Consider the following 24,521-nt stretch of genomic DNA (forward strand, 5'->3'; position numbering starts at 1 on the left):
CACAAGTCGTCTGACACAGCCAAGACCTTTCCTCATGGCTCCACGCCTGTGGTCGTCAGCCAACATGATTTCCTGCTGTTTCACTCTGTTTCTTTCAAGACTTCCATTCTAGCTGGGTCTGCTCCACCACTCCAGACCCAGAGTAGTCCGGATGCCAGCATATTAGTGTTAGACTTGACTACTTATGACAGTGACATCAGATACAAGATTTTAGCCACGGGGAAGTTTTCTTTTCCTCCCTCAAAGAAATCTGGGTTAAGGGCTAGGATGATTAGAATATTTAGTGCCTCGGGTTCCTCGTGTGTTTTCCAGCGGACCTCCTTCCACCTGCAGGTTCCCGACCATTCGATCTGGCCTGCTAAGTAACATGCGCAAACAAAAGACAGGCCTTTGTTTGGCGTTAACAGTTCCATGCTCTGCCCACTAGAAGGCAGCATAGACAGTCTAAACTGCACGGCTGGTGCGCCGCCTCTTAAAAGCTTACTAAACTGGAATCTGCAAACCACAGGGAAGGGACCTGAACTCCACCTCCCAGAATGCCTTAACCAGCATGTGATTCCTCCTGCACAGAGATCCGAAGTCCGTCTTCTGAAGGAATCTGGAAGACTGTGAACTCGCTCTTCTAAAGTAAGATTTTTTTTTTCTAATAGTTTTTGACAAAACTTGAGGGGATTGAGAGGTGTAGCTTTTGTTGCCTTGTTGTCTAATCGTCTACTGGGAGATGAATCTTCAGCTAGAATGGGAGTTGGAGATTCTCTTGTATTTATTAGAGTTTGAAAACAGACAAAGACAACTTTTCCAGTACCTCTCCTAAGTAAACTGCCTCATGAAAATATCTGGAATTTCTGAAAATACTTTGAGACTTTCCTAATAAGAAGAAATCTGGGGTTTTAGTACAGTCTGTAGAGTAGGATGGTCACCATGGTAAGAGTGGGCTCACTTTACAATTTCTGGACATATTCCCACTCTTCCCTCACCCTGTGATCCCTCCCCCCTAAAAAATCCATTTTGCCTTGAGAATGCTTAGAGACCAGCTGAAGAAAGGCTTTGAAGTAAACAGAAAGTAAGGTTTGTGCCTGGCTTCTGGGCAGCCTCTGGGGGCATGGGGGTGCTTAGCAGGGAGCGGGTGTCTTCACTGGATCTCAACATGGGGGTCGCAGGGCTTCTAATTAGATGTCCTGCACACCAGGATTCACGTTGTGCTTCATAACATCAGCAAAATCACAGCTGTGGCGTAGCAACAAAAAACGATGTTATGGTTGGGGTCACCACAGCACGAGGACATGCTTTAAAGCGTCACTGCATGAGGAAGGCTGTGAGCCTGGGCTTCCGACGCTGAATACCCAACATCCCTAGAGAAGGCACTGCTGCTGTACTCGGGGTGGGGGGAGGCGGGGACTGCTGCACCCCTTTCTGAAAGCACAAGCTGACTTTCTCTCAGCGACCACCCCCCAAGTGTGGTAGCATTTTCTCTCTGCCGGCCAGTAAAAGGCAACGCGTACTGAATCAGAACTGAGGAGGCAGCGTGCAGACAGACCCAACATGCATGTGACCCTTTAAAGCATGTCCTCGTGCTGTGGTGACGTTGTTGGTTGGCTTCAGGAGCCCCTCTTACGGTGTGACTGTGTCAAGCTGGGTCTGGGAGGAAGGCTCTACTAGGAACCTAACAGGATGGCTTTTATTCGAGAAGATACAGTTGGGAGAAAATGGCAAAGAACCGGGTGAGGATGAGAGAGGCTTCAGAGCCTGGAGCGAAGAGGAAAGAAGGAGGAAGTGCTTCCTTCAGCAGGGTAGGGCAGGGGACCCTAAGGAAGCTGTGGAGACCGAGGTCCGAACATCATCCACCCAGCACGGCCTGCCCTAGTAGCCGGGAGACTGCAGCATTGTCTGGAGGCCGAGATTGGAAGGCAGTGGATTAGCATGATGGCTCTGGACCGCTCATCAAACAACGCACAGCCTCTGACTTAGCCTCACCCGTGGCCAGGCTGTCTGTCATCTGCGAAGCACCGCCCACCCCCTTTCCCATCCCTGCTGTTTTGCCAGCTACTTCTAGACAACTGTACCCATTCCCTGCTCCCAGTGCCTCACTGCCACTGCCCAGCTCCGTTCTAGAGGACATAGGTCCTAAGACACAAACCTGAAAATATCCCATGATTTCCCCAGGTCTTTCGGCGCCAGCTGTGGACAAGAGCTTCAGCCGTGGAGTTAGGGCCAAATATGGAGGATTGGAAAGGCGAAAGGGTCCATTGGGGATGCGGGGGGCAGGGAGGAGCAAAAGCAAAAACACCTAACAACTGACCTAGCCAAAGAGAACAGGTAAAGAGAGGGCAAAGCAGGTGCTGGAGAGATGGCTCATCAGTTGAGCACTAGCTGCTTTGCCAAAGGACCTGGGTTCAGTTCCGGTCATCCATGTGCAGCTCACAACTGTCGGTAATTCCAGCGGGAGATGTGACCCGCTCACACAGACACTCAGGCAGGCAGAACACCGAGTACTAGCTGTCAACCCAGGGCGGCGCCCCAGGTGCTTTATTTACTGAGGGTGGAAGAGCTGGAGGAATGTCAGGACTCCTCACTCACAGACACATTTTCCCTCCTGCCCCTCCCTCTGTGGAGGCTGCAAGCAAACCAACTGTCAAGTCACCCTTCCCTTCTCTGTGGACTGGTTCACCGCTGGGGGCCTCCTACTAAACAGAGAAGGGAGGCCTCTGACAACCTTTGCCTTTTGCTCTGCCCTCTCTTTCTGTTTCTTAAGTGTTATAAGCTCCCCCTCTGTCTTGAGCCACTACAACCAATTTGTAACTTGTTCTGAGGTCCTTGTGAGGGACAGACAGTGACACTCCTCCCCCAACCCTACCCCTGCCCTGTTTCTTATTACCTATTTCTCTGTCCCTGAGTGTGTATCCGAGCCTTGGCTAAGTAGCCCATACAGTATTTGGGGTTCTCAAGCCTCTCTTTCAGAATCACATGTTGTTCTGGTTAGTTTTATCAACTTGACATAAGCTTGTTGTCTGAATTGAGAAAATGTCTTCATAAGATCCAGCTATAAGGCATTTTCTTGATTGGTAACCAATGTGGGAGAGCCCTGCCCAGTGTGGCTGGTGGCCCTGGGTTCTGTAAGAAAGCACAACCCAGTAAGCAGCACCCCTCCATGGCCCCTGCCTCAGCTCCTGCCTCCAGGTTCCTGACCTGACTTCCTTCAATGATTAAGAGCAATATGAAAAACGTAAGTGGAATAAATCCTTTCCTCCCAAGTTGCTTTTTTGTTGTGGTGTTTCATCGCAGCAATGGAAACCTTAAGACACACGTGTTCAAATATTTCTAAGGCATGCTGAAACTTTAAAAAAATAAAAACAGCACTCTACTGGGGGTGGACTATCTGCAGAACAAGAGTCAGGAAGACTGGCTTAATTGTCCCCATCACTGCCTGGCTGGTTCTGTGATCTGGGACAGGTCCAGTGTGCTTGCTCCTTTCATCAGGCAAGAGTAAGAACACTACCATAATTTTGAGTCAAATTTTAATTGTTATTGAGGTGCACCCAAGAGCTGGCCAGCACTGGGTTAGAGAGAACCGCCCTGAGTCTGTTTCTCAGAACCATTTAAAGAAGTAAAACCAGGGAGAAGCAAAGCAGGTTTGCAGAAGACAATGGAGCAGTAAGGAAGTATAAGCAAGGACAACAACCTCAAAAGCAACAAGCATCACCACGTGGTTACCATACCATTAAGGAGGGTTAGCTCAGGGAGAGTGGGGAGAGTCTGTATTCCCACAGACAAGTCAAGGTCAAGGGTCAACTTCCCAGAAACGGACGGAAACTTATTTTTAACAATGTAGCCTAATGGTTCCTGCCTTCAAAATGGAGTCAGTCAGGTTCCTCGTGCTGTTCAAAAAAACAAGGTATGGGCCATGGTTTGGTTTTCCAACCCTTCTGGTCAGTGAGTCTTCAGTCCCACTCTGAAATCTTTTCAAGGGAGAAGAAAAAATCGCAAGGTACAGCTATTGTAACTCAGCAACGGTTTACAGGCGAGGGAACAGGTGACTTAGACAGTGGAGGCTTCTGTTTTCAGGGCCCACCCTCCATGCGGTAGTTACAGACGTGGGCGAGGAGAGGTAGATGGGTCTTCCCTTGCAGCAGTGACCAAATAATGGTGAGAAGTGAATACAAGAATTTGGTGACGGATGCCTAAGTGTGTCCTTGGCTAGCGGTCTATCAGAGGGTCTGCGGGGGATGGGGTAGTGGGTAGACAGCAGAACCAAGAAAAGCAAGTGACTCTAATTCTGCCATGTTAACTACTGAAACTTCAGGAAAATGCAGGAACTTTTAAAATGCTGTGGTCATGGTTAACAGTTTTCAGAAAAGAAAATCAAAAACAGGGCCCAAAGAGCAAGGACAGACAGAAACAGGTAATGATGCCCTAAAACACGGGATGAGACTGAATCAAAAGCTGGATTCCATCTTGCTGTCCCTCGCCAGTCTTCACCTCGGGGGGCTCTTGAGCTACCCACTCGGGTGTCTAGAGGCACCCTGAGCATCGGAGTGGTGGAGCAGTTTGCAGAGGCCCTTTCTCCACGCTCTCAGAGGAGCAAGTTGATGCGTTCTTTCCAGATGTTACCACCTGCACAACTCATTTGCTACAACTTGAGCCATTAAAGGTCCTGTCTTTGGATTGCACTGCAGGATCCGCCATGGGCCGCCTGGAAGGGAAAGTCATTGTCCTGACAGCTGCCGCTCAAGGGATCGGCCGGGCTTCTGCATTAGTGAGTTCATATCTGCTCTGTCTACTTTCCAAGTTCTGAGATGTGCTGTCTGGTGCCAGGGTTGTTTAGTTCTTCTTTACTGGTTTCTGTTCCTTTTCCTTCTCCTATCTTCTTTCTTTTCTTCTTTCCTTCCTTTCTTCCTTCCTTCCTTCCTTCCTTCCCTTCTCCTCCTGCTGCTGCTACTGCTTCATTCTCCTCCTCCTCCTCATTTGCCTTCTCTTCTTCTTTTCTTTCTTTATGCAGCTTGGAATTGAACCAAGGATCTCAAACATGCTAAGCATATACTTCTGCCACGGAGCTGTATTCACAACCTTACACTTAAGTCTTTACCTTTGAAATGTCTGATGTCCTTTACAATGGATTCATGTGTGTGTGTGTGTGTGTGTGTGTGTGTAAGTATGTGTTTACATGTGTATTCATTTGTATATGGATATGCATATGTGAATGTGTATACGGTTATGTGTTTATGTGTGTGTGCATGTATATTAGTGTGTGTTTATGTGTGTATGTGTCTATATGAATGTGAGTGTGTATGTGCATGTATGTATGCTTGTGTCTTTGTGTGTTTATGTGTATGTGTATACATGTTTTCGTATGTGCATATGTGTATGTGTATACATATATTTGTGTGTGTTTATGTATGTGTGTCTGTATTATGTAAGTGTATATGTGTGTGTATGTGAGTATCTGTGTGTATGTATGTGTGTGTGTAGGGGGTGGGTAACACATACAATAAAGGTCATAAAGGTCAAAGTACAACTCTGTGGAATTGCTTCTCTCCTTTCTCTTTGATATGGATTCCAGGGAAGGAACTCAGGTCTACTGGGCTTGTAAGATGAGCGTCTTTATCCACTGAGCCATCTTGCCAGCCCACATATCTTAAATTCAAAATAAAAGTCACTATTCCTGATAGAGAAGAAGGAAGGGATTTCTTCTACTTATGTGACATCACATAACCTTTGACTCTGAGACTCAGACTTCTCTTCCCCAGTTTACCTGCCCCAGACTGATCTGACTACAGGGCTCTGGACAGGGCTGTCTGTGGCTACGGCAGTTTAAGAGCAAGACCCTAGAGAGTTAAAACTCCTGTGATTTTTTTTTTTCTGAGGTGCCTCAGTTTCTTCCTCATTACACGAATACCAACTAATATGCATGGCGTGTGACTCGGGGTGTGACCTGGAGTTTACGTAATCACTGCCACAGTCCATAGAAGGAAATGCCCATTTCTCTCTTAAAATGTCACTCATGGCTCACAATGGCTCATGGAGGCCCTAGAGAGGGCTTAGCAGGGAGAGCCATTGTCATCTAAGCCCTGAGACCTAGGTTGGACCCCTGGAAAGAGGAAGAGAAAATGACTCCACAAAGTTGTCCCCTTACCTTCAAATTCATGCCATGGCACATGCCCACACACATACAAACACATACATGATAAATAAATGTAAGCAAAAAAGCAAAGCATAGAAATGATCTCATCACAGAGTAACACAATTGTAGAAACAAAGCTAGAGGTAGATTGTTTGTTTGTTTGATTGATTGTTTGTTGAAACATGGTCTCACTAGGTACCCCTGACTGTCTCTGGGTAGAGACCAAGTTGGCCTCAAACTCAAAGATATCCAAGTGCCTCTGCTTCTCAGGGTCAGGGATTAAAGGCATGGGCCACCACACCCTGCTCTGAGATAGAGCTTTTGGGTTGTAAGCTTGGTTTTTGGTTTGTTTGTGTGTGTGGTTTTTTGTTTTTTTTTTTTTTACTGTTTATTTTTATCTTTATTTTATGTACATGAATGTTTTGCTACATGTATAGATGTAAACCAAGCATGAACTCTCAGATCTCCTGAGCTGAAGAGAACAGACAATTTTGAGCTGCCATATGGGTGTTACAACCAAACCCACGTCCTCTGCAAGAGTAGCCAGTGCTTATAACCACTGGCTACTTTCATTTCATTTATTGAGACAGTGTAGCCCTGGCTTTCCTGAAACTCTCTGTAACCAGGCTGGCCTCGAACTTACAGAGCATCACCTGCCTCTGCCTCCCAAGTGTGGGGGTTAAAGCCATGGATCACTTCCACCAGCAAGTTTTTCTTTTTGTAATACTGTATTATTTGATAATAAAAGGTTAAAGTAAGATGAAAAATATAATCCATGTTGCTCCAATGACTGAAAAAGGTAACCACAATGTGGTAAGGGGAAATTAAGACGAAATATGGACATTTCACTTATTTTATAGGAAAAACAACAAAAATACCATGAAAGGGGGGAAATAAAAAACTCTTTCCATTTCTGAGAGCAATGTATTCAAGCAAGCAAAGGACTGATCTGTATTTTGGTTCTGACAGGCTTTTGCAAGAGAAGGAGCCAAAGTCATAGCCACAGACATTAATGAGTCCAAACTCCAGGAGCTGGAGAGCTACCCAGGTGAGCCTTTGACAACAAGTTCAGCCAGCCTGGTACCGACAGCACAGCCCCGAGCCAGCGTCACAGGAGGCCTCAGCTGGTCCACACACCTCTCCCAGTCCTGCTCCTACTGCAAACCGTCTGTACAGTCCCAGGTGGGAGGGAGTGTGAAGGCACATGCTTAAGGTTTTCTATTGCACAATGTGCTGGGGGATTTTGCTCCCAATTACAAAGTTCTGTGAGAATCAACAGCTGCCATTAACTATTAATGACGCTCTCGCTGCTGCCCAAGACTCCTCTGGAGCAGCCTTGTCCCAAGCAACATGATATTCTTTTTTTTTTTTTTTTAATGTATTTATTTTGTATATGTGAGTACACTATCGCTGTCTTCAGACACACCAGCAGAGGGCATCAGATCTCATTACAGATGATTGTGAGCCACCATGTGGTTGCTGGGATGTGAACTCAGGACCTCTGGAAAAGCAGTCAGTGCTCTTAACCTCTGAACCATCTCTCCAGCCTGAGATTTTTATTTTATTTTATGATTTTTATCTTATGTGTATGAATGGCGCACCTGCAGCAAATGCATTAAATATCCAGGGCACCCAGAAGAGGGTTGCAGGGCCTCTGGAGCTGGAGTTACAGATAACTATTAACCAGCATGGCGTGCTGAGAGCCAAACCCAGAAAAGCTGACAGTGCTCTTAGCTGCTGAGCTATCTCTATAGTCCCTAACACAGATCTTATTGAGAAGGTGGAAGAGGACACTTTAAATTTTGCATATCTTTAAAAGAAAAATTTTAAAAAGATCTATTTCATTTTAATTTATGTGTATGTGAGCCTGTGTATATTCGAGAACCCACAGAGGGGGGGGGTCAGATCCTTCTGAGGGGGCTGCAGGAATCTGTGGGTCACCTGATGTGACAGCTGGAGCTCCAGTCCTCTGATGGAACAATAAATGCTTCTAACCACCGAGCCATGTCTCCATTTCGTGCATTTTACTGATACTCTTGAGATTCTCAATGCCAGTGATGGGCGTGAGTCTATACAACCTAAGTGCAAGCACTCCGTGCTTCACACTGCACACCGCTAAACAGCCAAACCTTTCACTTGATGCATTTTCTCAGTCCTCTGTAAACACTCTTTCACTTTATCCGTCAGGCATTCAAACTCGGGTCCTTGACGTCACAAAGAAGAGACAAATTGATCAGTTCGCCTCAGAAATTGAGAGGATTGATGTTCTCTTTAACGTTGCTGGGTAATCGTAAACGTCTTATTTATTCCACTCTGAGAAAGTTTTCTATGATTTTATTACGAGTATCGATGGTATAAGAGAATAATTCATTGACAGAACGTGGCATATTATATTCCCTGGGAAGTTGGGATAGATGTCACACGCCACTGTAGAACTCAGCAAGTGAGACAGCTGTTACTTGCCACTAACTTGGAGCCCATAGGCAGTGAGAGCTAATGAGAGGTGTGGGCAGTGATGTAAAGTCTGGAAATTAAACACCAGTGGTTTCTGGTGTTTCATTTTAGAAATGCTCTGCTTGTCTGTCTGCAAGGTTAGATCCGGAGACATAGCAAGTGGATTTTGAGCATCCATTCAGTCTTCAGCATTGTTGAGGATGCTGGAGACAGTTTGTGGCTCCCAACCACATCTTATAATTGACTACACAATCTCAGTCCAGAAGACCAGGTCAGTAAGGATGTCTGTCATGTTCAAGAAACCTCCCTAGGAAGAGTGACTTGTAAGGGGGCAAGGTTGATCTTAGAATTTCGTTGGTTCTTCCTGGTTTGCATACTGAGCTAGCTGCAAACAGCCCCAATGTTGCTTTACTACGCTGACATATAGAGAGACACTGGGTTTCCTTCCAGTTTTGATTTCCCTGTAGAACTTTAGCCTTTGCCACCTGAGGGCACTGTTGCCCTGGAAACAGAAATCAAATGGAACAGCCTTTTTAAAGCACGGGTGTTCTCAGTTAAGTGCTCCGTGTGTGAGAGAAGGTGTGAGCTCTGCAGACTGTCTGCCGAGGTCAGAGGTCAGAAGTCAGGGGTCAGAGAACAACTTGTAGGAGTCAGTTCTCTTCTGCCAGGCAGGTTCTGGGGATTGAACTCTAGTCCTTAGGCTTGGCAGCAAGAGCCATGTCTGAAGCCTATCTTTCACTTGTATTTAGACAGGTTCTCACCATGCATCTCTGGCTGGCCTGAAACTCACCCTGTAGACCGACCTAGTCTCATACTTAGAGAGCTCCACCTGCCTCTGCCTCCTGAGTATTGAGACTAAAGAAAAGCTCAGACCTTAATTGCAGGAGAGTACGTGTGTGTGTGTGTGTGTGTGTGTGTGTGTGGTTGTGGTTGTTGCTGCTGCTGCTGTCGTATTGTTTTTGTTCCTTTAATCCTAGAGAGTATACGCGGGGCATGCTAGCGTGTACTTTCCTTCTGATTCTTTAATTGTATGTGTCCCTCTGTTTAATCACTCTTTCAGTTTTGTCCACCACGGAACCATCCTGGATTGTGAGGAGAAAGACTGGGACTTCTCAATGAATCTCAATGTCCGCAGCATGTACCTGATGATCAAGGCATTCCTTCCCAAAGTAAGTAAGATGGCTGACAGTCTGGGCGCACGGGGGATACGCGTGTGCATTTGAGTGTCATAGCTAGTAGGTTGACTGATGAACATATAGCGAGGCAGTTTAGCGAGATTAATCCAATTAATGCTTCAGCTCCTGCGTTCTGGAAACGTTTATTAAGCATTTTTGATACACCAAGCCCCATGCTACAGAGGGGAGCCTCCATCGAACTTAACAAGGTTCTTTCTTGAAGAGAGTTTCTATTATGACAGGGTGAGGAACTCAACTGACATATAAATATGTCGTGGTGAGTATGATGCAGACACAGGTCCTAGGACAGCAGCGAGGCCCCTCTGGGATTCTCAGAGAAAAGGAAATGAAGGAAGGGGTGTCTGGGGAGATGGACTTGTTTGTGCTGCAGGAGAAGCATCTGTGAGGTGATGATGTTTCATCACATCAGCTGACTACACAGAGGGCACACCTGAGCGGGAGGAAAAGGCTTGTGGAACTAGCAAGTGATTAGAGTGAGCGTATGATGCCCTGCAGCTCACCCCTCTGGACGTGGGCACTCACCATCAAGGTACCAATACCCTGGGGCTTTTTTTTTTCTCACTACAAAGAGTTATGAGGTTTGGATACTTTTGTTTTTGTTTTGTTTTTATAATTTTGTCTGTGTGTGTATCTGCTTACTCCCAGAGGCCAGAAAAGAACATCGGATGCCCTGGGACTTGAGTTTCAGACTGGAAGAGCAACCAGTGACCCTAACCCTGAGCCATCTCTCCAGCCCCAATCTTTTGTTTTAGACAGGCTCACTATGTAGCTGGGCTGGAACTTGATATAGACCAGGCTGCCTTCAAACTCACAGAGATCTGCCTGCCTGTCTCTCCGGTGCAGGGATTAACCACCATGCCCAACCTACATTTTACTGTTTAAACAAAGCATCGCATGCCTTTTAGAGTGCAGAACTCTTCTGGGTGCTCCGGAAGGGTATAAATGCCTGAGCACTGGAGCGAGTGTTTAAAGCAGTAGTGGCAAAGAGTGAACAGGACAGATGAACAGAAGACAGATGGTTGGATGACAGGACCAGTCCAGCTGCCATGGAGGCACACTTTGTATGGTTTTGGTTTTTTTTTTTTTTTTTTTTTTTTTTCAAGATATAGTCTCACTGTGTAGCCCTGGCTGTCCTGGAACTCACTATGTAGACCAAGCTGACTTTGAACTCACAGAGATCCCTCTACCTTTGCTTCCCAAGGGCTGGAATTAACAGCATGCACCACTACACCCAGCTTTACAGTATACTTTTTAGGTACTCGATTGGTGCTTAAGAGGAATCTTTGGTCAGCCCACACAATACCAGACTAGCTATCCCTTTGAACGTATGTTTCCAGGCTGGAGGGTGACTCAGAGCTTCCAGAGACCTGAGTTCAGCTCCATGCATATCTGCCTGTAGTGACTGCAGCTCACAGCGCTCAACACCCTTCTCTGGCCTCTGGAGATGGAGCGTTCACACAAGCAGTGTACAGATTCACCTGAATAAAAATGTTACCTTTTGCCCTTTTATACTTTATAGATGTTGTTTGGGACCTTAATGTATCTGTTGAAGACCAGTACTTGGTATAGGATTTGGGGGAGGAACTGAAAGGGCCACAGAGGACAAGACGGTGGCACACATATCCAACACATTGTAAAGCAGGTCTGAAGCAGAGGCTTGGGGAGTGGCCCTGAGGTACAGTGCCAGAGGGACTTAGGCTCCTAAGGGGATGTTAGTTCTTTATACACCCATGCCCAATCCTAAGTTTGTGGTAAAAATACATTTGTGCTTTCAGAGAAAAATGATAGTGACTGGGAGGGAGAACCAGAAGGTCTCCACAGCAGTTGTTCAAAGTGGCTTTTCCACAGGAGCGGGGACACACCTGTAATCTCAGCCCTTGGGAGCTTTGAGCAAAGCACAGTCTTAATGGGAAAGATGACCCTGGCATCTTGATTTCTGCTCTCGGACACTGGCATTCGAGTCCCCAAGCACTCTGAGCCCCAGGCCACTGGTCCTAGGAGACAGCACGTGCACCCTCTCATTGCCTGTCTCTTCCATCCGAGAATGAGGAAGACACATTTTCAATCACTCCCAGTCCTGGCTGTACGGGGTTTTCTGCGTCATTAACTATGACACACAATTACCAGGTTAAAATTTTCCAGGATGGAAAACCAGCACAGATCTGAAAGGCCATCTGGTCAAATACACAGGAATTGACAGAAGAATTGATTCTCGGATAAACGCACAGAAAACCATCCCTAAATTTCAAGGCCAGTCAGGGGGCGGAGACCAAGTCGAAAATAGTATATGGAGACTAATTGCAGGGTTCCCATCAGCTAGAAGAGAAGGTCTGTTTTAGCCAACATTGGGAGATGTCTTTGTTCTTTGGATGTACTTTTAATTTTTCCCCTTGCTGTGCCTCGTTGGGGTTGAACACAGAGGGATTCAGAAAACCCTGGCTAAACAAATCAAATGTCGCATTCCAGAGGGTGGCAAACATGAACCTTAGTGACTTAGGAGGCCAAGAAATGCCATGGAGCTGAGCTGAGCTCTGGCAATGGGGACAGAGGGCTGTGTCTGAGGTACACTAGAGTAGTACTCTGCTTAAGGTTTCTGGAGATCCATGGTTCTAGACCCTTCACATCACAGGCATCCTGCACAGGAGCCAGGAGGACCGGCTCGCCATGAGAGTTGGCATAGAGACAGGCTGGGAGCCACAGTGGAAGCAATGGACAGGACCAAGTGGGCCATGTGAGTGTTAGGCTTATGACTTGCATCTCGGAGGTGACTGAGGCCTTTGCTTTGCCTGGGAACTACTGAGTTTCAGAAGACTGGAGACAGCTTGTATCATAACCAGTCTACATGCTAAACTGACCTGTGCATGCTATCTGCGTGTTAAAAGTTGGCTCTGTCAGATCAGGCTAGTCTTCAGCTCACAAAGATCTGCCTTCCTCTGCTTCCTGAGTGCTAGGGCTAAAGGGGACAGGGCAGGGGATTTATGTCTGACTTTAAGATCCCCTTTATCGTGTAAGAAGGCACTTTGCAGCCAGGCACAGCGGTGCACATCAGTAGATCCAACACTCATGGGTGGATCTCTATGAGTTCAAGGCCAGCCTGGTCAACAAATTGAGTTCAGGACAGCCAGGTCTACACAGAAAAAACCTTTGTCAGGCTGGAGAGATGGCTTCATGGTTAAGAGCACTGGCTTCTCTTCCAGAGGTCCTGAGTTCAAATCCCAGCAACCACATGGTGGCTCACAACCATCTGTAATGAGATCTGGTGCCCTCTTCTGGTGTTTCTGAAGACAGCTACGGTGTATTTACATATAATAAATAAATAAATCTTTAAGAAAAACCCTCAAAATAAACAAAACAAAATATAGAAAACCAAAGGCACACTTAAGTAACTATTGCTTCTCCTCTACTATGTCCCTTGACATGTTTGGTCACCTCAGCCTCACCTGCGTGCTTTTCTCTCATGCAGCCCATGCCTTGCAGTTTGCCCTGTATTCTCTGATCTCAGGTATAATAAGCCCCAAGTGTTAATATGGAGGGTAAGAAAAATGCCACAAGAAAGTAGATTATCTTGGCCACCTTAGCTCTGAGGCCTTTATTGACAAAACCTCCTTCCTACATTTCTTCTAAACACCAGTAAAGAAATGCACCCAGCAGGACTGTTTTTCCCCCTAAGTCCCTTACACCACCTGACAAGATCATTTTCCAGAAAGAACAGTCTGTATTTGATGTTCAGGATGTCACAGCCATGCCAGACCTCCTGCTCTTTGGCTTGTGCCTGTCCCCAGCAGCTCTCCGGACTCTGCCAGTCCCCACTGAATTTGCTTTTTTTTCTGTGCCCTCCACCTGACAAGTGGTTTTCCACTGAGAAACTGGTACCCCGGGCTGACGTGGTCCATGCCTGTCATCCCACCGCTTGTGAGGCGGAAGCTTGGGGATCTGGAAGGCCAGTCTAGGCTGTAGTTTAGGAGCCTGTCTCCAAAAGGAAGAGGAAGAAACAAAGAATGAAAAAGGCCTAGGTGGATAGGAGTCAACGGGAATGTGCCAACGGGCGAGTATATCAAAGGCAGCTTGGAGGTGACTCTACCTTGTCTTGGCAGATGCTCGCTCAGAAGTCTGGCAACATCATCAACATGTCCTCTGTGGCCTCCAGCATCAAAGGTAGTAGTGCCTTCCTCAGAGTGGGGAGTGGGGTGGGGTGAGTACACCCGACCTGTTGTTACAGCTGTTACTGTCTTTGCCTTTCCTTTTATTCCTTCTACATGTATGGGAGTGAAAATTGAATTAAGAGATTTACCACTGAAGTAATCTGAAATGATATATTGAGTGCAAGCTGAGCTGGAAGCTTCTCGGCACCAAAAAACAAAAAAATTTTTTTTCACATTACAAAAGGGGACAGATTCTGTCTTGTGGTTCTTATAGTCTCAGGTAGCCCCGGCCTCCAGTTTCTAATTGGAGCCAAAGCTGGCTTGAATTCCTCCTGATCTCTAGACCTCTGCTTCTGAAGGTGACAGGTGTGCAGTACCGGACGCAGCCTCAGAGTCTGTGTTCTGTAGTATGGGAGACGTTTGCACAAAGTGCTCCGTACACCAACGCTCCCTGGGGTACAACACAGACAGGGTCTGGACCCTCAAAGAGAAGTCAGAGCAAAGGGCTAGGACAGAATGTCACAGCCTGGCATTGATGGGTTTGTGAGTTTGATACCTGAGGGAGGGGAGGAGGGCCTGTAGGAGGAGGTACTGGGAGGAGGGGGAAGCTGATCCTGGGAAATAGAGTAACTAAATATTGTAAAAAAAAAAAAAAAGTGAAATCACTGCTGAGACAGCATTCTTTCTTTTATTTTTAAGATTTATTTTATTTTATGTATATGAGTACACTGCCTCTGTCTCCAGACACACCAGAAGAGGGCATCAGATCCCAGTACAGATGGTTGAGAGCCACCATGTGGTTGCTGGGATTTGAACTCAGGACCTCTGGAAGAGCAGTCAGTGCTCTCAACCACTGGGCCATCTCTCCAGCCCAAGCATTCTTTCTCTTATAAAATAGGGAGCATACATGAGTGGAATGTAAGTGAGAAAGGCTTTATACTTCTTCAGGGTTTCCTACCTGTTGTAGTGAACTCCTGTAACAGTGACTAGCAGGCGATTGCTACAAAGTACGCGCAGCATCTCAACACCAAAGTCTAAATTAGGCTGTAATTAGGCTCTGCTACACTGGTAGCACTTTATCAGAAATGGTCTCTATCCCTATTGCAGGAGGAGACACTAGGTCAGTCATTCTTCAAAGGGAAAGCTGATTTCAAAATGCTTTTCCTTTTGTTTAAAAAAAAAACAAAATCAAAAGGAGGGTGATGGTAAGAAGTGGGGAAGCGGTGAGTTGGGGGGCTCTCCTGTGCTCCTTTCTAAAGAAACCACGTCCCTGGTTCCCTCCCACCCAGGGGTGGAGAACAGATGTGTATACAGTGCGACCAAGGCAGCTGTGATCGGCCTCACCAAGTCCGTGGCTGCAGACTTCATCCAGCAGGGCATCCGGTGCAACTGCGTGTGCCCAGGTGAGCCCGGTGTCGGAGGTCCGGGAGCCTGGCCTTTCTTTCTGGCCAGTTGGTGACATAGAACATTTTCCTTTTCCTTAGCTTCTTTACCACATGTTCAATTGCTTTCCACTGCCAACAGACATCTGAACAAGGTTTGGCCTTGTTAAGAAAGCAGTATAGCTTTGGCTGGACAGAGGTTCCAAGTCACTTGGAAGGAGCCTCCATGGGAAGGATTTAAAATCCAGCATGTACCAGACGGTTTACACTCAAGTAGCTGAGACCCAAAACTTGCCAGAACCTGTTGTTCTGAAAGCAGACCGTGGTGACCTCATCAGTAGAGAGTTGAAAAGCAGAGCCTTGCTGTGCCGCAGACAGGAAGTCAGGGGAGCCTCTGGGAACCCAGGGGTGCACCAAATCCCAAATAAGCAGAGGGGTCTGAAATCAAGGGATGCTGTGGCCTGTTTTGAAAGTAAAGCTTACTGGAGACCTCCCACCTGGATGGCTCATGCCTTCCTGCTACAAAGTCAGAGTGGAGAGGTTGCAACAGATCCCAGGACTCAAAGCAAAAATATTTGCTACCATTATGGGGGGGGGGGGAAGTATCATTGACCAATGAAGAAGCAGAGAAAACTGCTTTGCTTTTTATTTGTTGGTTCTTTGCTTGCCTGGAACTCACTGAGTGACCCGGGCTGATCCACACCTGGCAGGGATCGGTCTGTTCTGCCTGCTCGCTGCTGGGATTGAAGGGGTGTGACACTATACCCAGCAAAACCACTTTTCTTAGGAGTTGTGGATGTGACATAGTTTTTAGGTAACCGGGTACACTTCTTTCTGGTTCCGCCAACCCAAAACAAACATAGGGAACCTAGCAAGGGTGATTAGTGTCTTCTGAAAAGAATATTGTATGTCTAGGACTAAGGTTTTCTTTTTGTTTTTTTTTTGTTTGTTTGTTTGTTTGTTTTTCTTGTTGTTGTTTTCAGAAAGGGTTTCTCTGTGCAGCCTTGGCACTCCTGGAAATTGCTCTGTAGATCAGGTTGGCCTCGAACTCACAAAGATCTGCTTGCCTCTGCTTGCAGAGTGCTGGGATTAAAGGCGTGCACCACCATCACCTAACTCTACTACAGTTTTCTTCCATAGTCCCCAGGCAGAGTTGGGGTGGTCTACAGGATAGGCATGCCAGAACTGGGGGGATATGTTGGTAGGAAAGCTATGTGTCATTTGGGGAAGCCCCATATAAGAGTCTATTTGAGTCTCAGGTTGGGAACCACAGACTTACCCAGGGGAAACAATTAACCCTCTGTCATGCCTGCACTGCAGACATTGGGATACCCATTTCCCTTTGGTGGAAACGCAGCCACAAGTAACACTGAGAAAAAGATCACTCACCGTCCACACTTGACTACACCTGACCTTGGTGGCACTGGCCATCAGGGAAAAAAAATGGCAAAAGATCTAGACTATGTGGTTGTTTCCACAGCTAGAATTTTCATAAGACTTGGAAAATCAAACTCTGGAATGAGGAACTAGCTGAATCATGGAAACCATCCCTGACTCGAAGGAGGAGTGTGTGTCTGGGTTAGTGCCAACAGTTGTGGGTCACTGTATCTAGCCAGACGTGTAGATAAGTCACAGCAGACACCAGCACATGGGCTCACAGTAGCTGTCATTTAGTATTTACCACTGTCAGCCACAAGTAAAATATGACACCCACTTAGTACTTAGAGCTGTAAGAGTTTAAGGACTGTTATGGTCAGCTCAAGGTGAACACTGGCTGGGAAAAGTTTGACTCTAAGTAGGCTATAGACAAGCCAAACGGGAGGTTTTTTAAAATGGGTAAATAGGATGTCTGTTCTGAAGTAATGAGGAGATTCAGCCTGTTGCTAATTGGGAGAGTGGTTCAGTTGAGGTGAAAATGCTGCCTGTGTGGGGCAGGGATGTGTGTGTGTATGTGTGTGTGTGCCAGGACATGTGTGTGGCAGGACATGTATGTGTACAGAGATGTGTCTGTGTGTATGTGTGCGTGATTGTGTGTGTGAGGCAGGATGTGATGGAGAACCTAAGAAAAAGGATCTGCACAGGGGGCAGGGTCTGATACAGAAGATTCTTCACCTCTCCAGAAAAATGACAAATGGTACCAAAATTGGGAAACATTTTCCAAACAGAGATCAAATCAATGTATGGCCTTCTCAGTTGTGTGGTCTGCAAAGTTGAGAGGGTGCCTTAAAAATTTTGTGCCCACCCACAAAGAGAACAAGTGACTCCCCAGAGCACTGTTAGCCTGAAAACAAAACAAAAGCCCAGTGTTCCACGAGGAGCTTACAGAGTCCATGAGTTAGGGAAGGGTCCAGACAACTATGTAGGCTTGGGCACTAAATGGGTTTTAACTTCTTAATCCTTCTTATTTTTCCTTCTTAAGAAAAACAAATTATGTTTTTATTAACACTTTTAATAATAGTTTTAAAAAACATCTTCAAAAACAATGAAAGCAAGAATAGGTCAAGTCTATGTCAACCATGAACTTGAGCCCAGGGTTCCCATGGTGAACTTCACAACGGAGCAGAATGGTTTGGGTCATTACGGCAGACTTCTGATGCTCATGCTTGCTGTTTTCTGCTTCTCGAGACTCCTGTGGGGACTCGCTGAGATAAGGCAAAGATACTTACAGATCTGTAAATCACCAGGCAGAAAAAATAGCATGACTGTGTGTGACTGAGACAGCAGGTTAATTCACCCAGAGTCCCAACCCTCTGTCACAAAGGACAAGAACCACTGTGTGTGTGTGTGTGTGTGTGTGTGTGTGTGTATACACACGTGCATGCGTCTGTGTGTGTATGTGTGTTTAAGCATTTTGATGTCATTTCAAAAAGTGTTACCCTTAGTGGTCAGGCAGGTAAAGCTCGGGGCGTCGTGTAAAAGCCAGGACAAAGATTCCGATGTTTGTTTACCATGTGGGAAAGATATATAAGGTCTAATTCCCCTTTCAATTGAAGTAACCACAGCAATTGTCTCCTTTGGTTTAGGGACGGTTGACACCCCATCTCTGCAAGAAAGAATACACGCCAGAGACGATCCCAAAGAGGTAGATACATCAAGTGCTTTGAAAGTGTCCAAACTTTTTGTCTAAAATTAAAAACACAAAAAAATTTAAATGCCCTCCTTTTTCTCTAGATAAATGCATAGATCTATGAATCTAGAGAGAAAATAAAGATGTGGCTACCAAGGACTGGGGGAGGGGAAAGATACTGTTTGCTCGATGAAGACTTTCATTTGCCAGACGAGAAGCTAGATGCCGGTAGCACCAAGTGTTTATGTACGCATTTACGCCCCCCCCCCCCCCATTGGGATGGTCAGTCTAATATTATATGTCTGTGAATACGTTGCCGGAAATAGACTCCTTCCATAGACCACACGGGCTGTGACTTGTGTCCTCCATCCTCAGCCCACATGATATTTACAGTTATACAAAGGCTCTGACCACAGTGGGCATTCCTAGTGACTTTCCGTTTTTTGTTTATTTTGTTCTTGTTTCAGTGTCTGGCTTTTCAATACAGGGTTTCTCTGTGTAGCCCTGGCTGTCCTGGAAAGCACTCTGTAGACCAGGCTGGCCTGAAACTCAGATCCACCGCCTCTGCCTCCCGAGTTAAAACTGTGTGACTCATGTCCAGCCCTAGAGGCTCTCTTTCCTACCAAACTATCCATGGACATCAGTGTATCATGACTAGTTTGGGTAATTTCAACGCAACTTCAACTGATGGCCCTAGTCCCTCTGTAGGTTCCTCTCACTCCAAGCCCCCTGACAATGTTACAAGGGCACACATGTGCCAGCCCATATCTCTTATGGAACTGTCTCTGGTCACAGGCACTGAAAGCTTTCCTAAACAGACAAAAGACGGGAAGGTTTGCATCTGCAGAAGAGGTGGCCCTGCTTTGCATATACTTGGCCTCGGACGAGGTGAGCGCTACTCTGGTTTGTAATTCTGCCGCACTAGGTTAACACACATCTGCTCCTCGGCACAGTTTTGGGAGTCTGCGGTGTGCATTGCTAAAGTGCTTCGCTTACGTGATAGGAATGAGACCTGATTTCATCGATTCAAAAGCCACTGTTGTCTGTGACAGAGGCTCCTTCTTCATTGAGCTTTTCATGAATGTTGTGACCCTCAGCATCTCAACACCCGTGAAAAATACAGGAAAGCATTAAAGCGCACCACGTTCCGAGAGATGTGCTTGGTAAAATGACAGTTGCGGAATACTGGTTAGATATAAAAAAACCTCCTGGGCTAGCAGGGTAACTCCTGAGTAAACACCCTTTGCTGCCAATCATGGTGACATAAATTCAATCCCTGTCACCCAAAACGTTGTCTTCCAACCTTTACCAGAGTTAGCTCATGCACATGTACCTAATAAACAAAATGTGATTTTAAAAAGCCTCTCGATGGTGAGAGCTGAAGGAGAGATATGAGCAGGTTTACCAGCTTTTGTTATGTTTGGGGGTAGAGTTGGTCCGTGCTACCTTAGTTTACTGATCCTTTGAGGAGGTGCATGATTTTTTTCTAATCTTGTTTGTCACTGTGTAGAAATTGGTCTCTTTGACTTTACACCTATTTAATAGCCAATTTCTTCCCCTGTGACTAATGTGAATCCAACCACTGATAAAGCGCAAACGCTTACAAGGTACAGAGCAGAAAAGCTCTTTTGTTTTGAACCCACAACAGACAGAAACAACAAGTGCCCCAGTGTTTGCCTCCCTGACCCAGTGAGGTTTGCTGGGATCATGAACCAGAGCAGGGATGGCCCAGACGCAGAGGCATCACGAGAAAAGCCCTCCTTAGTGTGGGTGATCTCTAGCATGTCCACCCGCATAAAGCTGGGCAGAAAAAAAGCCTTTGAGAATCTTCCATGCTTTAGCTTCCTCAAGTGCAGGAACTTTGGTCACCTCTGGGGTCCTGTGAGCCTCCATCCTCTCCAATAGGCCCTGTTGGGTGGGGGGCTACTTACATTCTAGCCCGGCATAGCTGGTGATTCTGACACACACAAAGGTTGAAAAGGTTTAGTTACTGCTCTGCAGGACTGTCAGCCACAGTCTGTAGGAGCTACGGAACTGCTAGGTAAGTATTGCTAAAGCAAGCCTTTACTGGTTTTCACGTATCTTTAAAAAAAAAAAAAGTCCTCATGCTATGATGTCTTTGCTTCTGCCTCTTTCAATGACTGCAACTTTAGATCAATATCAAGCTAAAGATACAGACATGAGACCTTATCATCTACTTAAGTGAATAGATTTTTTACATGTTTTAATTCTTTGACGGTGTCATACATCCCTATGGTGCATTTTGAACATATTTGTCCTCCTTTCATTTCAGGGTTTTGTTTTGTTTTAAGTGACCTGCTGAGTATACTTAGGGCTGCTTTCTCCAGCAGGGGTGTGGGGTTATTTACATGTGTATGGACAACTAGTGGCTACCTCCCTGAAGAAAAAATGACTCCAATCCCCCAGCAGCCATTCATTAACTACCACTAGCTCTTTTGCTGACACTGGGGCTCTATGAGCCTCATAATGAACGGAGTGTTATTGGTCTCCGTCCCTGTCAGGTAGCCACAGGTGCTATGAATTCTCAAGTTTGAGGACCTTGTCACATCCAGAAAGCAAGCTAAACTGTTTTTTAAACTCCTACCGCAACTTCAGAATTAGTTCTCTGCAAAATGGAAGTGTTTATAAACATAAGCCAGTAATTAATTTTAAACCCTTCACTGTTACACCTAACTGGGCATCTGAACCTCGTGTAGACGACCGTTTGACATGTCAATGGACTGCAAGAATGATTGCCTGGATATATTTTAAAAACACAGTCCGTGTGCCTCCCGGGGTTCATCAGCACTGGTCATTTCCTATTGCTAATATGTCCTCAGTTGACGCATGTTCTACAAATTTATTAGTGGTGTAAAAGTTAGCTAGCTAGCTTCGAATGGCTCTGAGTTTCAAGATGATAATGTGTTGCTTTAGCATGTACTTTTTGTGACGCTGAAGCCACACACCTAACAGACCCTAAGTAACAGGGGACATGCTTATATGTCAGCAAAAGGCCATGTGCCCCGGGTCACATGACGCTCACAGGTCATAGGAAGTTCAGCTGTTCCAAATCATCCAAACTTTCTTTTGTTTGTTTTGTTTTGTTTCTTTGTCTTTTTCCTACATTCAATCAAGGTTTCTTGTTAGAATGAGAACCAATAGTTTTATTACCTCACATAAGAAAGGCGATTGGCTGTTTTATCTCCTGCACTTGTCATTGTCACTGTAGTCAGCCTACGTAACCGGCAACCCTGTCATCATTGATGGAGGCTGGAGCCTGTGACTGCACTGGACACCTGCTCAGAAGACAGGCCCCTTCCTGGCCACAGAGAAAAGCATGCTAACCGGTGATCATCTCTCCTGAGCATCACTCACGAAGACAGGCCCCTTCCTGGCCACAGAGAAAAGCATGCTAACCGGTGATCATCTCTCCTGAGCATCACTCACGAAGACAGGCCTTTCAATGGGTGTTCCCTGAGAGACTCCTGTCTCTTCTGAAACCATGGTAAATAAATCAAATAAAATTTATTGATTTTTGGCAAAAGAGTAGTTTTTAAAATAAGCAAAGATTTGTGAGATCTTACTGGCATAGCAGATAACTATTACAAAAGACCCTGGCTTCTAAAGGGGGAGGGGCACATTGGCTTCTCTACGTAAATACTAAAAGGCAGGGTCAAGGTCCTGAGAGACACCGTGTCTAGTGAGGGTCTTTTGTAAGACATCCATCCCAAACAAGAGAGAACTTTCTGTGACCTAATTACTTCCGGGAAGCCTACCTCACACCAGTGTCACAGTGGGGATACATGTTTTAAACACAGGAACTTTAGAAGGTCACCTTAGTTCATAGTAACAAATAAAATTAAAATAGGAATACAAAAGAAGCTGGTAAAAAAGAAATTTCTATCCAGTTTCATTTTAGTTTTTGAAACTGAATGCTTTTGTAAAGTTCTGCATTGGTCTCAATGCTGATACTAACTTGAGATTTTTATACAATCATAAATGTACACCACAGATAAAGGTGAGCTGCCTTTAATGCCACAACAGAATTTAGCTTCACAACTACATTTTTGTCTTGTTCTATAAAAGAAAAATGACCAAGTGTTTAACCACATATTAAGTGCCATTTTCTTAGTCTAGACATTGCTTATTGAAATCAGCAATTATATCCAATATGGAGCTAAGAGTGTATAATTAACGTGCAATGTGGTCAATTTGAGAGGATTTGTGTCGATTAAATTCAGGGATGTTTTCCACTGGCTTCCAGGATAACAAGTTAAGAGCACATAATGTATTTTTTGTTGCTGTTGCTTGTCTATCTGGTTGGTTGGTTGGTTGGTTGGTTGGTTGGTTGGTTTTTAGGACAAGGTCTCACTATGAAAGCTCTGGCTAACCTAAAACTCACTCTGTAGACCAGGCTGACCTGAAATTCACAGAGATCCACTGACCTCTGCCTTGTGAGTACTGGAGGAAAAGGCGTGTTCCACCACTCCTGGCTGAAAAAGCGGGTTTTCATAGATTAATTTAGGCAGGGTCTGGTGGCATGTGCCTTTGTTTATGTATTCTGGGAGGCAGAGGCAGGCAGATGTCTGATTTTAAGGCCAGCTGGACTTACATCGTAAGTTCTAGAGCAGCCAGAGCTACATAATGAAAATTGTTTCAAAAAGAAATAATGATAAAAGAGATGGGCTGGAGAGATGGCTCAGTGGTTAAGAGCACTGACTGTTCTTCCAGAGGTCCTGAGTTCAATTCCCAGCAACCACATGGTGGCTCACAGCCATCTGTAATGGGATCTGATGCCCTCTTCCTGTGTTTTTGAGGACAGCTACAGTGTACTCATATAAATAAAATAAATAAATATATTTTTTAATGCTGTAACTTCTTATCTAGTGAACGAATGATATGCTGGAGTTATTAGGAACAATATCTGCCCAGGACCTACAAGACCAAGTTCTCAGCACAAAGATTGATTTGTTCCAGAAGAACAGAGGGCAGGGAGTAAGACACAAAGACGGGAGATAAAGGACAAAGGAAAGGGGACAGGAATATTTATCCCATAAGGGGATGAAGCACTGCCTCTGGATAGAGAGGAGACAGATGTGGCACATAGGAAAATGGCCGTTTATAAAGGTACCAGGTGAAACCTCATGTTAGGATGAAGTGTTTAATTTTGACTGGACATGTTATTGTGTGATCCAAAGGGGGCTTCAATACTTTGATAGCTGGACCTTGGCAGTCAGCCTCAGGAGAAGGAAGTAGCCAAACAAGGGATGTCATCTAATAGATTTTAGCAGGGCACAGGGAATAGGGAGAAGGACAAGGCCTCCCAGAACCATGTCACCATGCTCGAGCTGGCCAGAGTCCCTTAGGAGTAGAGAATAATGTGTGTTGTGAGCAGGAACACAGAGTTAAAAACAGACGAGTTCATTTAAACGCGGTGAACTCTACAACATAGATTCCAACAGCAAGAGCTGGTCAGTTACTTCGTCAGAGCGCAGACGTTCTCAGCAATGGAACCAGAATGAATCCAGCCAAAATGTTTAATGTTTTCCACTCATGCCAATAAAATCAAGACATGTCAAATGAACATCATATGACCAGTGGGGAGGGAGAATGGAAAATATGTCTTAGTCCTGCAGGAAGAGGAAGCCAATGAGAATGGAACTTTTTTGTAAGTTTTAGAAAATGAGTTCATTAAAAAAAAAAAGAAGAATTATTTCCTCTCACAAGTGTACTGTATAGAACCTAGGTTCATTCGGAGGATTTCTGTCTGGGATAGAAATGTGCTTAATACACCTGCGTGCCTGAACTCCAAGACTGAACTTAGCCCTTGCTCAGAGTGGAACCAAGTAAGGGATGAAAGCAACTCTCCTTTGAGATGCCCACAAACCCCTACTTGGACTTGGACTCGTCTTTCTACCTGGGAGCATTTCATATCCCACCCCTAGTATTTAAAAATCTATGTTAAAAATCTCCTAATAAAGTCCCACTCCGATTTAAATGGGAGAGTGGGGGAGGGAAGGAGGCATGAAAGGAAGACACCAAACTGGAAGTCTGATGTGAGGGAGCCGTTAAACAACGTAAGAGGCTCACAATGACTGCCGCTGCTCCACGGTTTCACTCCGCCATTTGTCACCTGAAGGAAAGAACCCTGCCTCTCCACTT

At 45.6% G+C, this 24,521-nt stretch overlaps 1 protein-coding gene across 1 annotated transcript; it reads left to right on the forward strand.

Annotated features, from left to right (window-relative positions):
• The first annotated feature begins 559 nt into the window (after positions 1-559).
• On the forward strand, positions 560-21,839 carry BDH2 (3-hydroxybutyrate dehydrogenase 2). The gene is made up of 10 exons (XM_080915815.1): positions 560-627; positions 4,674-4,753; positions 7,088-7,166; positions 8,306-8,402; positions 9,633-9,741; positions 13,863-13,923; positions 15,200-15,313; positions 18,316-18,374; positions 19,155-19,247; positions 21,589-21,839. The coding sequence occupies exons 2-10, from the start codon at positions 4,682-4,684 to the stop codon at positions 21,640-21,642; spliced, it is 738 nt and encodes a 245-aa protein (XP_080771941.1). The 5' UTR covers positions 560-627; positions 4,674-4,681; the 3' UTR covers positions 21,643-21,839.
• The last annotated feature ends 2,682 nt before the right edge of the window (positions 21,840-24,521 follow it).

This window comes from Micromys minutus (genome assembly GCF_963924665.1).
Source record: "Micromys minutus genome assembly, chromosome: 4".
NCBI lineage: Eukaryota > Metazoa > Chordata > Mammalia > Rodentia > Muridae > Micromys > Micromys minutus.

Excerpts from the sequence above, each read along its gene's own strand:
- BDH2 (XM_080915815.1), top strand. The coding sequence starts at position 4,682 with ATGGGCCGCCTGGAAGGGAAAGTCATTGTCCTGACAGCTGCCGCTCAA. Across the intron at positions 7,167-8,305 it reads GGAGCTGGAGAGCTACCCAG|GCATTCAAACTCGGGTCCTT; the intron begins GTGAGCCTTTGA and ends TTTATCCGTCAG. Across the intron at positions 9,742-13,862 it reads TCAAGGCATTCCTTCCCAAA|ATGCTCGCTCAGAAGTCTGG; the intron begins GTAAGTAAGATG and ends TTGTCTTGGCAG.